Source organism: Felis catus, chromosome B1 (genome assembly GCF_018350175.1).
Source record: "Felis catus isolate Fca126 chromosome B1, F.catus_Fca126_mat1.0, whole genome shotgun sequence".
In the NCBI taxonomy this organism is placed as follows: Eukaryota; Metazoa; Chordata; class Mammalia; order Carnivora; family Felidae; genus Felis; species Felis catus.
In genome coordinates, this window is record NC_058371.1 from 147,960,716 (window position 1) to 147,976,082 (window position 15,367).

Here is a 15,367-nt window from a genome sequence, read left to right on the forward strand (position 1 = left end):
GGTGTTACTCCTGATTATAATCTGCAAAATTTCATTCTATGCATTGAGATTGCTAATCCATTCAGATTTGTGTATTATGGAGGATGGCTTCAGCTATTAACAAAATGAAGGCAAGAGTAAATATGGGCAGAATCCCTAACATGTTCATGGACTGTGAATTCAGATGAATACTGAAAGGGTGATTGACACGATCCTTGGGGTTTGCTTTAAAATATTCCAGCAAAGAAAAAAAATTGGGCGTGGTGGTGATAGATAAAACAAGACTGAAAAGTGTTGATAATTTCTGAAATTCTGTCATTTTATTATACTTTGAGATTTTCTTGAATAAACAGTTTTAAATCTTTCAGCTTTTCCTATTTTTTTTTTTTTTTTTAACTCTCAGAACTCCCTTTTGGTTAATAATCTGTGATGGATCCTGGACCCTGGAGGAGGAAAACTTCACAACCAGTCCTTTTGCAGACCTCTGCCTGTCCACCTGTGAACACGCTAATTTATTACAGGAGGCTTTATTTTTGCTATATACATTATCAGCAGATAAGTATCTATACATTTCCTTTTGAAAAGAAAGTTGTGGGGGGCACCTGAGTGGACTTCTGCTCAGATCAAGATCTCAGGGTTTGTGGGTTTGAGCCCAAGTCGGGCTCTGCTCTGACTGTGCGGAGACTGCTTGGGCTTCTCTTTCCTGCTCTCTGCTCCTCCCCTGTTCTCTTTCTCAAACTAAATAAATAAATAAACTTAAAAAAAAAAACAAATAAAGTTGGCCTTTGGCACAGATCTCAAATTTAGGGGGTACTAAACCTCCTCCGATATTATACCAACCTCTTTATAACCAGAGTAGCACAATTCCTCCCAGAAACGGCCCTGTTGCCCCTCACGTCACGCATTTCGGGGACGGTGCGGGGGCGTCGCCAAGCTGGCGTTCCACGACTCGGCCCTCCTCAGAGCAAGAAGGCCTTCGCCTCGTCCACTTCGAGCCTCAGTTTACATCGAAGGAAAGAACAACCGGGCGGTCGGACCCAGGCCCCGTGGCCCCTCCCGGCCCTCCGGCAGCCCCGCCCCGAGGGCGGAGACCGGGCGGAGCAGCGCGCTCCCCTCCGCCTCCTCCCGACTCGTTGCTGCCCCGGGTGCCGGCGGCGCATGTGCCTGGCACCCCCTCCCCGGCCCTGGATTCCACTCCCCCTCCGCTCGCGCTGCAGCCGCAGCCGCCTCCAGGCCCCGCGCCGCCTCCGGAGTCCATGGCCGGGACGCGCTGGGTGCTCGGGGCGCTGCTCCGGGGCTGCGGCTGCAACTGCAGCAGCTGTCGGCGCACCGGCGCCGCCTGCCTGCCTTTCTACTCGGCCGCCGGCTCCTTCCCCTCGGGCGTATCGGGCCGTCGCCGCCTGCTGCTGCTGCTCGGGGCGGCCGCGGCCGCCGCCTCTCACACGCGGGGCCTCCAGACCGGGCCTGCGCCCGCCGGGAGGCTGGCGGGGCCACCCCCCGCGGCCGCCTCCGCCGCCGCCGCGGCCGCGGCCTCTTACCCGGCCCTGCGTGCCCCTCTGCTGCCGCAGTCGCTGGCGGCGGCCGCGGGCCCGGCGCGGAGCTACAGCCAGGTAGGTGGGCGCAGCGAGGGGCCGCGCGCGGGACCCTTTCCCGGCCGCGCGCACGCGCTCCCGCGCCCCTCCGCGTGCGCCTCTCGTGCACGCCCGGGGATCCGCGGCACGCGCCGCGCACCCTCCCCCCCTTACCCCCGCCCGCCCAGTCCTCCTATTGGGCCCCAGAACAAGGGACGCTCTCCCAGGCCTCGGGTTTTCTCCTTGTTTTGTTCTCTCGAGTCTCTGGTCGGTTGGGCAGTGTAAGTGTGGCTAGGGGTGAATGTTGAGGCCTTGTTTCCCGCCGGCCCATGGTAGGTTTTGTGAGGCTGTTGATGCCCCCACCCCGCATCCCTGTCGCTCTCCGCCCGCTGGTGGTGAAGTTGGGAGGCTGGACCCGCGGAGGGTTGGGAGTTTCCGTGCAGTCAGAGCACTAGGCCTAGGCGGCCCTGGTGTGCCTCGCAGCCTGCTGATGGGGAGGTTCACGCACAGAGTTACGTGGGCTGGGTTCGTGGGGAAGGAGCCTCGTCGCCTCGGCGCTCCCCTCTCCCTCGTGTCCCTGGGGAAAGGCGGGCTGCCCCAGTTTACTGAAGGTCACCTCTGCACTTCACCTCCTCTAGCCGAAGGTCCTTTGGGACCATGGGTCGCCGCCGACGGGAGGACGGTGTGGAGACTGAAATATTGGGGGAGGGGACCTGGAAGAGGGGACGCTTAGGGGTAAAGCCACGACTTGGGGACCCAGGAGGGAGGCTACAGTGTTTTCTTTTTTAAAGTCAGTGTGTGTCCTTTAAGAACTCGGATTGCAAATATTTTGTGCCTTGTAGGAAGCTTTCTTTTCTGCTTGTTAACGTGGCGTCTGGGAAATATCAGCACACGTTTTGACTACCCACTCCCGATACCTTGGATCATATTTATCTAATTCAGTTTGTGCTTCTCCTTGAACTTAAGGGAAACTGGGAGGCTAATCAGCATGGCTTCTGTCTGCCAGTGGCTGAGCTAATGGATTTGAATCCTGGCCCAGTACTTTGTGCTGCCCTTTTCGTAAAGGCTTGTGATGCTTGTGGAATTCTGGGAAAATGGGGACTGTTGCCTTTATTAAAAAACACAAACTATCTCTAATAAGCCTTTGCCAGCTGGCTACTCTCTTGATTATTTTTCTGTGAAATTGACTATAGTATCTGTTGAGCCTTTACTAGTGTTGTTACCCACTGTGCTTACATTTATCATTGACTTCTTAAGATTCTATGTAAGTCTTCATGAAAATGAGGAGAACCTACAGAGGAGTGAAGTATCTCCTTAGCCAGATAGAGTGCAAGTCACTCGTCTTAAAACCTGAGTTGTCTTTCCACATTGATAATTGTGCTTGTTGCATTTTTATTAAGTATGTAAGAGACTTCTGCTAGAGGTTTACATTTATCATTACTTCTTGCAGTTAGACGTAAGTCTTAATGTAAACGTGGGATGGTCCAAAGGAATCTCTTTCCTTAGGCCAGTAGAGTCCAAGTCTTAAAATTTAAGTTGTCGTTCCTGGTTATGGTTGTAGTGCTTATTGGAATCTTATTAAATTCCAGCGTTTGCTTAGTATTGTAAAATAGAGTTCTTTGGGTATGTCTCAGGTTTCTGTCACCTTATACTACTACTGTCACCCTTTATGATCTTTCCCTTATTCAGTTGGTCGGATTTGCCATTTGACAGATTAATCGTTACACGCCTCCTGCTGTCTTGTTTTACCCAGTCCTATCTTTTATTAACTCCCCTTTGCCTACCAGGTTAAGGGAACACATTGAGCTTGACGCTCAGGTGCCTCTGCTATATGGTACCAAGTTCCTTTTGCCAGCTCATCTTCTTTGGCTCCTAATTGTCCCTTGCAGTTTAGCCAAATGGGATTATTGCAGGTTTGCAAATGGACTGTTGTTCATGCTGCTGCTTCCCCTCACCTCTCAAACTGGAATGCCCTATCTTTTATATATGGCTGTCAAAATTCTGTCCTTTCAAGGCCCATCGTATATTATGTCTTGATTCTTCTGTTAATGCACTGTTTTGAATTCCTCTAATAATCTTATATCTTAATTACAGCACTTAAAGCATCTTGTCTTGTAATGCTTGTCTTAGTTTAGATGGTAAGCTTTTTGAGATGAGGGCCTAACATGGCACATGGTGAGTAGGAGGCACTTGTATTTGTCAGATTGAAGGGACTCTTCTTGTCCTCCCTTAACTAAAATACTATTGTTATTGGGGCTGATGAATTTAAAAACAAGCCCAGAATAAAATTTATGTCCTGCCAAATCACTGGGATATACCTGCATGTTGCTTTAGAGTATACAATTTAAGCCAAAATAGGATGGGTTAGATTGGGAAGTTTATTTCTTGCCCCTGAAATAGTAACTGTCTCCTAAGAATAACATTCGGAGTGTTAGTTTGCAGGAATAAACAATTTCTAAGTAGGTTGTCAGAGAAGTATTTTTACATTTTTCCATTTTTCTTGGAAGGAGTCCAAAACGACCTACCTGGAAGACCTTCCACCTCTCCCTGAGTATGAATTGGCTTCGTCCAAGTTAGGAGAAGAAGTGGATGATGTTTATCTCATTCGAGCTCAAGGATTGCCGTGGTCGTGCACTATAGAAGATGTGGTTAACTTTTTCTCAGGTATATTTTATGTATGTTTGAAATATGTAATTCTGTCTGAGTTTTTACTCAGACAGGTAGTCTCACAAAACCCAAGTTAAGCTATGCTATAGACGTCTTATTTGATATTTGGGAATTGTCTAGTTCTGACTGGTTTCATATCATACCAAGTAACACCATGTGTACCATTTGTGGCATATGCCAGGTTTAAAGACTTTAAATGCAACTAAAAAATGTGGTGTTCAAACTACATGGTAGAAACCAGTTTTCTCTGAAGTTCAAAAAGCAAAACCTGTTAACGGTAGCTCTTTATATGTAACACATACATTTAGAATACAGGATCACTTAGTGTCAAGCGATATAATTTCCTTAATAACATTTTTGGAATGTTTACGTATCTACAGTTAGTTTTTAAGTTCTGTATCTGACTGTGATTTTTAATATGCCTCTTAAAAAGACCTTTAGAAAATGCCACCTTAAATGTTATAAAATCATATAATAATATATTGTGTACTTTCATGTGCATAACATTGAGTGGGTCAAGTATTTTATGAAGCCAGTTACATCTTCAACTAGTTGCCATTATAAGTATGCAGTATGGGGATCTTTTCCTTGGTAATGAAAAGGGGGCACAATCAATTATGGTAACAACATTATTCTTATAGCATTTTAGAATTCTTATAGTTACGATTGTAACAAAAGAAAACAAACACTTCTATATAAATCTAATCATATTTTAATTTTTTAAGTGATTTGAAACTGATTGTAGAAGCATTGGGAAGGGCATTATTTGTTCTGTGTTGAGCTTGTTTGCCGTTGTAATGATCAGGAGATTATAAGCTTATATGTTAAGGTTTGCTGTCCTTTTCAAGTGGAACATCTTCCAGACATCCACCTTATTAGCATTCGGACGCCTTCAGTGATGGGGGTTTCTGTAAGGAATATGATAGGCATTTTGGTTCATGCTTTGTTTTGTTGTTGGAATTGGAAGATTGCATTCTTGTGACTTTTATAATTGAAGTAAAAGTTTGATTTCTGGTTTTGACTTTACTCACATACTTTCAGACTGCAGAATTCGCAATGGTGAGAATGGAATACACTTCCTCTTAAATAGAGATGGGAAACGAAGGGGTGATGCCTTAATTGAAATGGAGTCAGAGCAGGATGTGCAAAAAGCCTTAGAAAAGCATCGCATGTACATGGGACAGCGGTATGTGGAAGGTACGTGAAGTCACGTTCTGGCTTTTTGCGATCAGTACGTTAGCCTATACTGTCTAAGGCAGTTCATTTGATCCTTAGCAATAATGAAGTAGTTAGATGTTAGGAATATACCCTTTTGTAGGCTGTGAAAATGAAGCACAGAGATAATCTCAGTTTCTTATTTATAAAATGAGGATGTTGACCAAGTTTACCTCACAAGATGGGATGTTTAAGTCACAGCTGGCACACAGTAAATAGTCAATAAATATCATTTGTTATTTTAAAATTCTTGGATAACCCAACAAGTGTGATTTTTTTTTTTAATGTCTTCTTCTGTTATGTAAATTTGCGTACTTTTTGTGCTTTTACATTGCAGTTTATGAGATAAACAATGAAGATGTGGACGCCTTAATGAAGAGCCTGCAGGTCAAATCTTCACCTGCGGTAAATGATGGTGTGGTTCGTTTGAGAGGACTTCCTTATAGTTGCAATGAAAAAGACATAGTAGACTTCTTTGCAGGTGCTTTTCAGTTATATCATGTTTATGAATTATATCATGTTTATATCAGTTTATCAGTTACATTATGTTCATGCCTTGTTTTTTCCTGCTGTTGTTTCCTTTTATATCTTAGATGAACCTTTTCTCCTAGGTAACTGCATTCAGTTATATTTGGTTCTTTAGGGGAGAACTCTTCACTCAGATTACCAATGTTTATAGATTATAGAAATGTTTTGACCTATCATGCTGATCTGTGGTGGACGCCACATTTCAAAATTATTTCATGTAGGTTTATTTTACTATTGAGAAAGGTAATCTCTCATAAGAGTGGCTGTATTTGTCTAAGACAGTAACAATTTATATGGTTTAAAAGCATTATCATCTAATTTTAGCTCTAAAAAATGTACCAATATTAGTCATGTTAGTCTAAATTCTTATTTCTCCTACAACACAATTAATGGCAAAAAAAGAGGAGAGATTGTGTGTTTTAGATGGACTGCATGGATTCTAAACATTCTGGAAATACAGATGTGTAGATGTAGCTGGATAATAATTTTCATGTATTCAGCTTAGAGACTAGCAAAATATACCTAAAATTTTAATAATAAAATTCAAAAAAATTAATAGTATGTGAATGAATGTATTATATTCTAAGGATAGAAAAGACTCCTGTTAGCATTAATTTGTAATAATTTTTTGTTGTCCTAGGACTGAATATAGTAGACATCACCTTTGTCATGGACTACAGAGGGAGAAGAAAAACAGGAGAAGCCTATGTGCAGTTTGAAGAACCAGAAATGGCCAACCAAGCCCTCTTGAAACACAGGGAAGAAATTGGTAACCGGTAAGTGAAGCAGATTCTAATAACGTGGAAGTATCATACATTGGGTCATTTTATGAATGCGCTGTGATAGAACTGTAAAATTATCTAAACACAGCAGAGAGGATAGCATGATGACATACAAATGCCTGACACTTAGGATTAATGAATTATTAACATTTCTTATATCTGTTTTTTTCAGTAGGCATCTTTAAAAAGCATTTTCTTACCTCATGTGATCCAAGTATTATCACATCTAACAAAATTAGCAGTAATTTATTATCTAATGCCAGTCCATAATCACTTTCCTAATTGTACCAAAAATGTCTGAGTTGGTGTTTTTTTTTTTTTTTTGGTGCCGGAATCTAGACATGGTTCACAAGGTGCATTTTGATTGTTATGTCTCCAGTTCTCTTAAACTAGGGCGAGTTCCCTTCTCCTTTATTTTTTTTTTTTTATTCTCTTCCCCCTTTTAAATGCAACTAACTTGAACTAACTTGAATAAACTGAATCAGTCGTCCTGTACAGTGTCTCATGTTTTATATTGATCTTATTGCTTCTTCATTGTGTCACTAGTTTCTTTGTATCCTCTTTTATTTCCTGAAAACTGGAAGTTAAAGCTAAAGTCTTGATTCTTGATTAAGGTTAACATTTTGATATGGACACAATATAGGTGTTTCTGTATACTGCATATTACATCACATTAGAATGCATATGATGGATGGGTTCATTTGTGTCAAATTTGGAGGAGTACTCAAAAGTGTCAAATTTTAGATTGTTTTACTGCTTTCTGGCTGTTTTATTTGGCTGCTTTGAAGTTTAAAAAAAAAAGAAAAGCCATTTTAAAGTTGTGTATTTCAGGATCTTTGTATAGAATTGATTCAAAGGTCTTTATTAAATTTTTAGATAAAAATATGTATGCAAAAATACCCTCTCCCCCCATTTTCTTTCAGTAGTCTTCATGTTTTCTTGTATGTCTTAGGACAAATACATCAATGTTTTTATGTGGTAATGTTATGGCAGTGTATAAATCTCTTCAATAAATTAAGAAGTGGTGCCTGTCTAATAGTTATGGATCTGTAAATACAAATGATTTTTGCAATTCAATCTTGATAACTTAATTTGGAAAAGCAGTCTTGAGGGAAAAAAAAACACACAAAAAAACAAGCTGGTTCCAGAAGCTTGGATTTAATAGATAATCCCACTGCCAAGTAGATAGCAAGTCAGAATTGACATTTAGTTCATGAATCCTCATTGACATCTTGGTGTCGTTCTGGGGGAAGTTAACTCCTCATATACTGTGAATTTTTTAAAAAATACATTTATTTTGAGAGAAAGAGTGCGATTGGAAGAGGGGCCGAGAGAGAATCTTAGGCAGGTTCCATGGTCAGCACAGAGCCCAACACAGGGCTCGATCACATGACCATGAGATCATGACCTGAGCCAAAAATCAAGAGTTGGACACTTAACCAGCTGAGTTACCCAGACACCCCTGATTTTTAATATCTTATACAGATATCATTAATTTTCACAGGATTGACTTGTGAGGCTTCAAGAGATTGATAACCAACTATAAAAAGCAAAACCTTTCTTACCAGATTATTTTCATACACACAATTAGTCTTTGCATAGTTGTCCTCATGAAGCAAGACAGAATAGAAAATACTGTTAAAGGGTGCCTGGGTGGCTCAGTTGGTTAAGCGTCTGACTTCAGCTTAGGTTATGATCTCAGGATTCGTGAGTTCAAGCCCTGCATCAGGCTCTGTGCTGACACCTCAGAGCCTGGAGCCTACTGCAGATGCTGTGTGTTCCTCTCTCTATACCTCCCCCACTCATGCTCTGTCTCTCTCTCTCAAAAATAAACATTAAAAATATAAAAACTAGATAAACTTAAAAAATTGTTTTAAAAAAGAAAGAAAATACTGTTAAAATGTATATGAAGAAAGCTGTTATCTTGGGCAGGGATGTGAGAAAGATTGAATCAGTGACCTGTTCTGTTGAGAGTACTTTTCATGGGCTAATATCTATATCTTATCTTACTTTTCCTCCATCACTTGTGTTTCATAACACCTTTGTGTTGGAAATATTATATATGTATGTTTTATTTTAAACGAGTTCAGTCTAAAGTTATTTTGCATTGCTTGTGCCTGTTTACTTTTGCTTTGACATAGATATATAGAGATATTTCCAAGCAGAAGAAATGAAGTCCGAACACATGTTGGTTCTCATAAGGGAAAGAAAATGACATCTCCTACTGCTAAGTATATAACTGAGCCAGAAATGGTCTTTGAAGAACATGAAGTAAATGAAGATATTCGACCCATGACAGCTTTCGAAAGTGAGAAGGAAATAGGTAAGGACCTGCATCTTGTTGAGATTTAATGAATCTGTCTTGTGATACTAAAATATTTTTTATGAACATGTTGTATGAAATGATTAGATTATATGACCAAGGAATTGAGTTGAAGATTTATCGGTCTTTGAGTGTAGTATGTACTTTGAATATGTGCAGCAGGGCTTAATTGTTTCATAAAGTTTTTTTATTTAATCATTTTTGTAGATTCTGTATAAAAAGCTGGGTGGCACAAATATAAAACGAAGTAAAATGTCAACATTTACAGGTGAGGGGTGCCTGGATGACTCAGTCAGTTAAGTGTCTGACTCTTGGTTTTGGTTCAGGTCATGATCTCATGGTTTGTCAGTTCGAGCCCTGTGTTGGCCTCTGCGCTGGTAGCGTGGAGCCAGCTTGAGACAGAGTCTCTCCCTGCCCCTCCCCTGCTCGTGCTCTCTCAAAATAAATAAATTTAAATAAACAAAGATGAGAAAAGATGTGGGTAGAGAGCAGAAATGTTGACTGAATTAAAGAGTTTTGTTTGCCTCTGTATTTAATTATTCCTCTGATTCCTGAACACTAAGCAACACTGAAGTTTGATAAATCCTTTTTAAACTGGTGCTATGGGATTATCCCATTACCATATTTATTCTTTTTTAAGTGGCTATAACCCCCCAAATTTCTGTTGCCTCTATTTCTTCACTCATAATCATTTTTCTTCTCTTTGTTCTTATAGAAAAATCTGTAGTTTGTAATCTGGTATTAGTTTGAGGCACTAAATCTTTGCACTAAATCTTCATGGGGCTTCAGGTGATATTTGTTAGGTGTCACACATTTCAGATTATTTTTGCTTTTAAAATTAAAGCCCTTCCTGGGGATCCTGGGTGACTCAGTCGGTTAAGCGTCCAACTTCAGCTCAGGTCATGATCTCGTGGTTCCAGAGTTGTAGCCTCTCTGCTCTCAGCACAGAGCCTGTTTCAGATCCTCTGTCCCTCTCTCTCTCTGCCCCTCCCTGCTTGTGTGTGCTCTCTCTCTGTCTTTCTCTCTCTCTCAAAAAATAAAAAATAATAAAATTAAAGCCCTTCTTTACTGGTTCAAGAAGAATTGAATAATTGGACATAAAGATTATGCCTAATTATAATCTGTTAATAACCCTTGAAGCCTTTATGTTCCTGATAGTGCTTTTTGTTCCACTTCCCAGAATTGCCTAAGGAGATGTCCGAAAAGCTTCCAGAGGCTGTTGATTTTGGAACCCCATCTTCACTACATTTTGTCCACATGAGAGGATTGCCTTTCCAAGCTAATGCTCAAGACATTATAAACGTGTGTGGCAGTAAGATACCCAATCTCAATAGGTTTGAACAAAAGTTCTAAAATTGAACTTCTATTAATTTGGGAAAGATAGAGAAGAAAATACCATATTTCTGAACTATCTTTGGACAGTAAGACGGCATCTCCATTGTTGTAGAGGCTGAGAAGTGTGGGTTTTATTAAGATCAGATGTATAATGATAAAGAGGATTTTACAGATACAAAATAATGTGGTATATGTTTAGTATTCTAATTAAGAAAGTTTGAAAAAACAAAACACCAAAAGACAAACACAGACAAAAAAACAAAATAGGAAAGTTTGGGTTTTCTCCAAAATGGTTCATTTTATTCATTTTTGAGTTTAGGAAACAGACTCAGAGGGAATTTGTCACAAGGCAGTTATATACTAAACAAGAATCTAGTGTTCCTATGCTTAGAACCATGTAGGCTTCTTCGTCAGGATTCGCTAATTCTTGGAGAAAAGGAATTTTAAAAATACTCTTATAATAGATAGTATATGAAAACAAAAGGAAGCAATAGCCATACTGACTTCATGAACTTGAGGACATATACGTAAGGTAGATTCCAGCCTAGACTCTTCAGTTAGTGGTGGGGCCTCAAAATTGTCTTCGTTATTTTAAAAAAACCCGATAGGAGTCATATCTTTAACCAGACGGAAGTTGCACAATCTCATTAAAGTATTACATTCGTGTTGCTTTGGTTTGAAATGATAACCATACTCAGTGTGGTAGTGGTTTATGTAGTGCTGGTAAAAAACCTGATTCACAGGTACATGTCTGATGAAAATATGGTAAAAACGACTTATTAAGAAATGAAGTATATTTGATGGATGCTGTTTAGAAACAAGGAAGGATAAATTAGGGAGGAGTAATAAAAATAGTCCTCGTTGGCATAAAAAAGTTTGAGTATTCTTTGTGTAGTGTACTTGTAGTTTACGTTTCCAGTGAACAAATATTTGAAATGTAACCTTGAGTTCCAAAAGGATCAGAAAAGCCAGAAGAGATGGTAGATGTGTAACTACATTGTTGCCTAAGGAGATTTCCTAAAAACAAATTTATTGAGCGTATGAATCAGAGTCTGAAAGAAAAAAATGCAGAACCTTAAGACTTCTAGAAATTGGGCCTCCTACCATTATGTTCCTTTTGGCTTCTTTTGTTGTTTAGTTTTTTGCTCCACTGAAGCCTGTTAGGATCACCATGGAATACAGTTCCAATGGGAAGGCCACTGGAGAAGCCGATGTGCACTTCGATACCCATGAGGATGCTGTTGCAGCTATGCTCAAGGATCGGTCCCATGTTCGTAAGTGCTGCTCATGTTTTCCATTGTCATTTTGGATGTCTGTCTTTGCTTACAAATGCCTTTCTGTATTTTGAGTTTACCTAGACTTTTTACTTGGGTAAACTTGCTCTGTTAATACTACTAAATTAAATGTAAAAAGGGTAAAATACTATATTGTAATGAAAAGCATTTGTTTGCTAATTCTGCATATATTTCTATACAGAGTTAGGTAGGGGTTTTTTGCTTGTTTTTTAGATTTTGTTTTTGTTTTTAATTAGGAAAAGTAATGGACAAAGGGTTTGAGTTGCTGTCTGAACTATGAGAAAATGGCTGCAGTATTGTTTGTCCCCTTTTAAAAGCTTTATTTTTTTTTTTATTTTGATTTTATTTTTTGAAGTTTATTTTGAGAGTGAAAGCACGAGTTGGGAAGGGACAGAGAGAGAGAGAGAGAGAGAGAGAGAGAGAGAGAGAGAGAGTCAAGCAGGCTCCATACTGTCAGCATGGAGCCTTACAGGAGACTGGAACCCATGAACCCCTGAGTTCATGACCCCTCAGCCAAAGTCAGACGCTTAACTGACTAAGCCACCCAGGCACCCCTTCCTCTTCAGTTTCTTAAAATGAATCTTTTTTTGTCATTCTCAGACCATAGGTATATTGAATTGTTCCTGAATTCATGTCCAAAGGGAAAATAAGACTTCCAGGGACTCCAGATAATAAGGTAAATTTAAAAGGTACAATTGTGGGAATTATTTTCAGTTGATAAATTAAGCATTAACTCATTTATAATATGGTGGAAACCATTTTTTTTTTTTTTCCAACGTTTATTTTTTGGGACAGAGAGAGACAGAGCATGAACAGGGGAGGGGCAGAGAGAGAGGGAGACACAGAATCAGAAACAGGCTCCAGGCTCTGAGCCATCAGCCCAGAGCCTGACGCGGGGCTCGAACTCACGGACCGCGAGATCGTGACCTGGCTGAAGTCGGACGCTCAACCGACTGCGCCACCCAGGCGCCCCCCATTTTTTTTTTTTTTAATGAAGATCAAACTAATCATGATATTGAGCATCACAAAGAATCTTTTGGCATCATTCCCAATATTCATGAATCTATGTGCCTAAAATTAATTTTTACCTTTAATACCTATTAATTATATCACACTGAAAATGTGCTTACGTTAGTTTTTCTTCCTATAAAATTTAAACACATTTTCTCAGTTTCTAAGATATTAAGATGTTTAAAATGATTCTCCTGAAATCGGGGTGTACATTGTTATGTTCACTTAATGTAACACTGTCTCTTTTCCTAAAAAAGTGTTATGAAAATGGTTGTCCTAGGAAGTACATGATTTCATAGTTAACCTGTGACAAATCTAAATGTTTTGATGTCCTCTCCCTTGACTAAATGTTATGTGGTATCTTTTATTTCCCCCTAAAATCTTTTAATGTATTATAATCATTTTTTTGTATATAGTGGTACATTTGAGACTGTTAACTAGAATGATTTCTTGGAAATGCATGGAGCATTTCTTTACTATAGTTGTCATAGGCTATTTTTGAATATTAAGTCCCACAATCTTGTGATGTTAGATATTAGTTAAATCCATGTTATATGTATTTTGTGCTTAATTGTGAAGATCTACTGTCTTCATACCAGGCTGTAAACACTAATGCCTAATAATTGTCCTTAATGGATTTGTCACCAAATGGACTTGCACTAAACCAGAAAGAAAAGAATTGATCATTTTAAATGGTCTGGGAATGGGTATGATATGGCAACGCTTTTTTTTTTTGTTTGTTTGTTTGGGCAACACTTTTTCATTGTGAGTAAATGTCCAACATTTTTCATTTTATTTTCAGGATGAAACAGGAAGCATTTCATTTGCACATCTTTCCTGGACGTGGAGTATAAAGTTCCAGTTTTGTAGCAGCAACTGCTAGAGAAAGGATTTGGGGGTTTTGGGTTAATTGCTTATAAGACAAATTACATAGTGGACTATTTAGAAAGGAAAAGGAAAGTTTCAGTTTGGAATTACGAAATAAACCACAAATTTAAATTTTTGTTTAATCTTCAGGATCTGATTTAAAAATCTGGTTTTTATTTTATACGATTAAACACTTTGTTTTCATAGAAGTTATGTTACCCAGTGTAAAGACTACATATTTTTTTTCAGCACTGTCCTTGAAAATCTTCCTCCCATTTTGCAGATGATCTGTTTGAGGTTTTGTCTTTCTGCCTATGAATTGAGAGCTCTGATTGTAAAACTTCTCTGGAATGAAATGCTGATTTATTTTAACCAAATACTCACCAAAGCAAGGAAAGGTTTCAGACCTTCAAACCATTATGGTTTGGCAGAGTAGTTATAATTTTAGGTGTATTAGATTACTTAGGTAGGGATAGAAATTTAAAAGAAAGAATCAAAACAAAAAATAAGTACCGCAGGTTAGTGAGTGTAAATGACAACAATTTGGCAGTTTTAGGTCTTTAGAAATGTTTTGCCTTTCTACGCCTTGTGCTAAAGGCATTTGACATTGGTGCCTGTAATACTAAAGGAGAGAATTCTAGTCTCAACTTAAAAGTTCACTGAACACCCACCCCCCAACGTTTTTTGATTTTGGGTAAATCATAAGGTGTGTGTTAGTCTCAAAACTGTGAAGTGACATGTGAGAGAACAGTCCTGACTGGTAAGGACATTAATGGCTTCACTTGAATTTAAACCAGCTCCCTAGAGGAAAAAAGTGTGTCTCCTCATTTGCTTTTTCAGTGGGATAGCATATCCCATATTTTAGAACAAGTAGGGGTGCCTTGCTTAAATAAAAATAGCATTTAATGTATAATTGTGTGAAGGGTTTATGGATAAAGCTGTACTTCTGTCACATTGTGACAGTACCTTCTGCTTAATATTAAACAGCTTGTTATTTAAATATTGGATCAAAATGGCTGGCTTCAAAATGTAGTCGTTAATAAACTAACTTTCTGTGCACCTGTGTAGGAGAATCAAAGTCCTGTATACTTTCTTTGCCTTGTTCCTGTTCTCAGGGTGACGACTGCCACATAGTTACCAGGAGATACAATTCTAGTTCTTAAAATTGAATTAGCCCAGATTTCTGAGAGGTGATATCTGGAAGAGAGATGATGCCTTCTCTCACCTAATACATAACCATATTTGATTACCAGCTAAGATATGAAATCACTGTACTGTAAGTAGTCAATAAATGAAGGCTTGTTTCAGGCTGCAGATTACCTAAGAGTATTTATTTTGGAGTGTGTGTATCAACCAAATATATTTTTGTTACATCAAGTCCTGGTATAGTGTAAGAAGACATTGTTAATTTTCATTTGTGTTTTTATCATATGAGCTTGAAGTAACCATCTTAACATCTTCAGTATTACTACTTAAATAGAAATGTGTTTTCATATATGGTTGAGTGTATCAAGCTATCAGAACTGGTGTCTATAGTGGAGTGATGTATTACAATATGATCTTTTCTCTCTGTTTAGCAGTAGGTATCTAATTTGCCATGAACAAAATCTGTAGGAACTGTTGGGATTGGGGTTGGTGAGAAATTCATTTGCAAATATTTTAAAGCCAATGAATTTTCATTTGCACATCTCTAGGAAAAGAATGAGAGCAAAGCTTATGTGGTGGGTAAGCATGAAGGGGTGTATCTTACCACACTAATGACTGAGTACTGCGTACAAAAGGTGGCCATTCTTG

General features: G+C 39.3%; 1 protein-coding gene across 3 annotated transcripts; it reads left to right on the top strand.

Annotated features, from left to right (window-relative positions):
- The first annotated feature begins 1,139 nt into the window (after nucleotides 1-1,139).
- On the top strand, nucleotides 1,140-14,892 carry GRSF1 (G-rich RNA sequence binding factor 1). 3 transcript variants are annotated; one of them, XM_023253062.2, is made up of 10 exons: nucleotides 1,142-1,589; nucleotides 4,058-4,214; nucleotides 5,259-5,414; nucleotides 5,770-5,913; nucleotides 6,601-6,736; nucleotides 8,884-9,065; nucleotides 10,246-10,367; nucleotides 11,539-11,674; nucleotides 12,296-12,371; nucleotides 13,509-14,892. In XM_023253062.2, exons 1-9 carry the CDS (start codon nucleotides 1,236-1,238, stop codon nucleotides 12,343-12,345), a joined length of 1,437 nt encoding a protein of 478 aa, XP_023108830.1. In that variant the 5' UTR covers nucleotides 1,142-1,235; the 3' UTR covers nucleotides 12,346-12,371; nucleotides 13,509-14,892. The 3 variants fall into 3 exon arrangements, with proteins under 3 accessions (XP_044912181.1, XP_023108830.1, XP_003985346.1); XM_003985297.6 differs by lacking the exon at nucleotides 1,142-1,589 and adding an exon at nucleotides 1,742-1,882; XM_045056246.1 differs by lacking the exon at nucleotides 13,509-14,892 and having other exon boundaries at nucleotides 1,140-1,589; nucleotides 12,296-12,372.
- The last annotated feature ends 475 nt before the right edge of the window (nucleotides 14,893-15,367 follow it).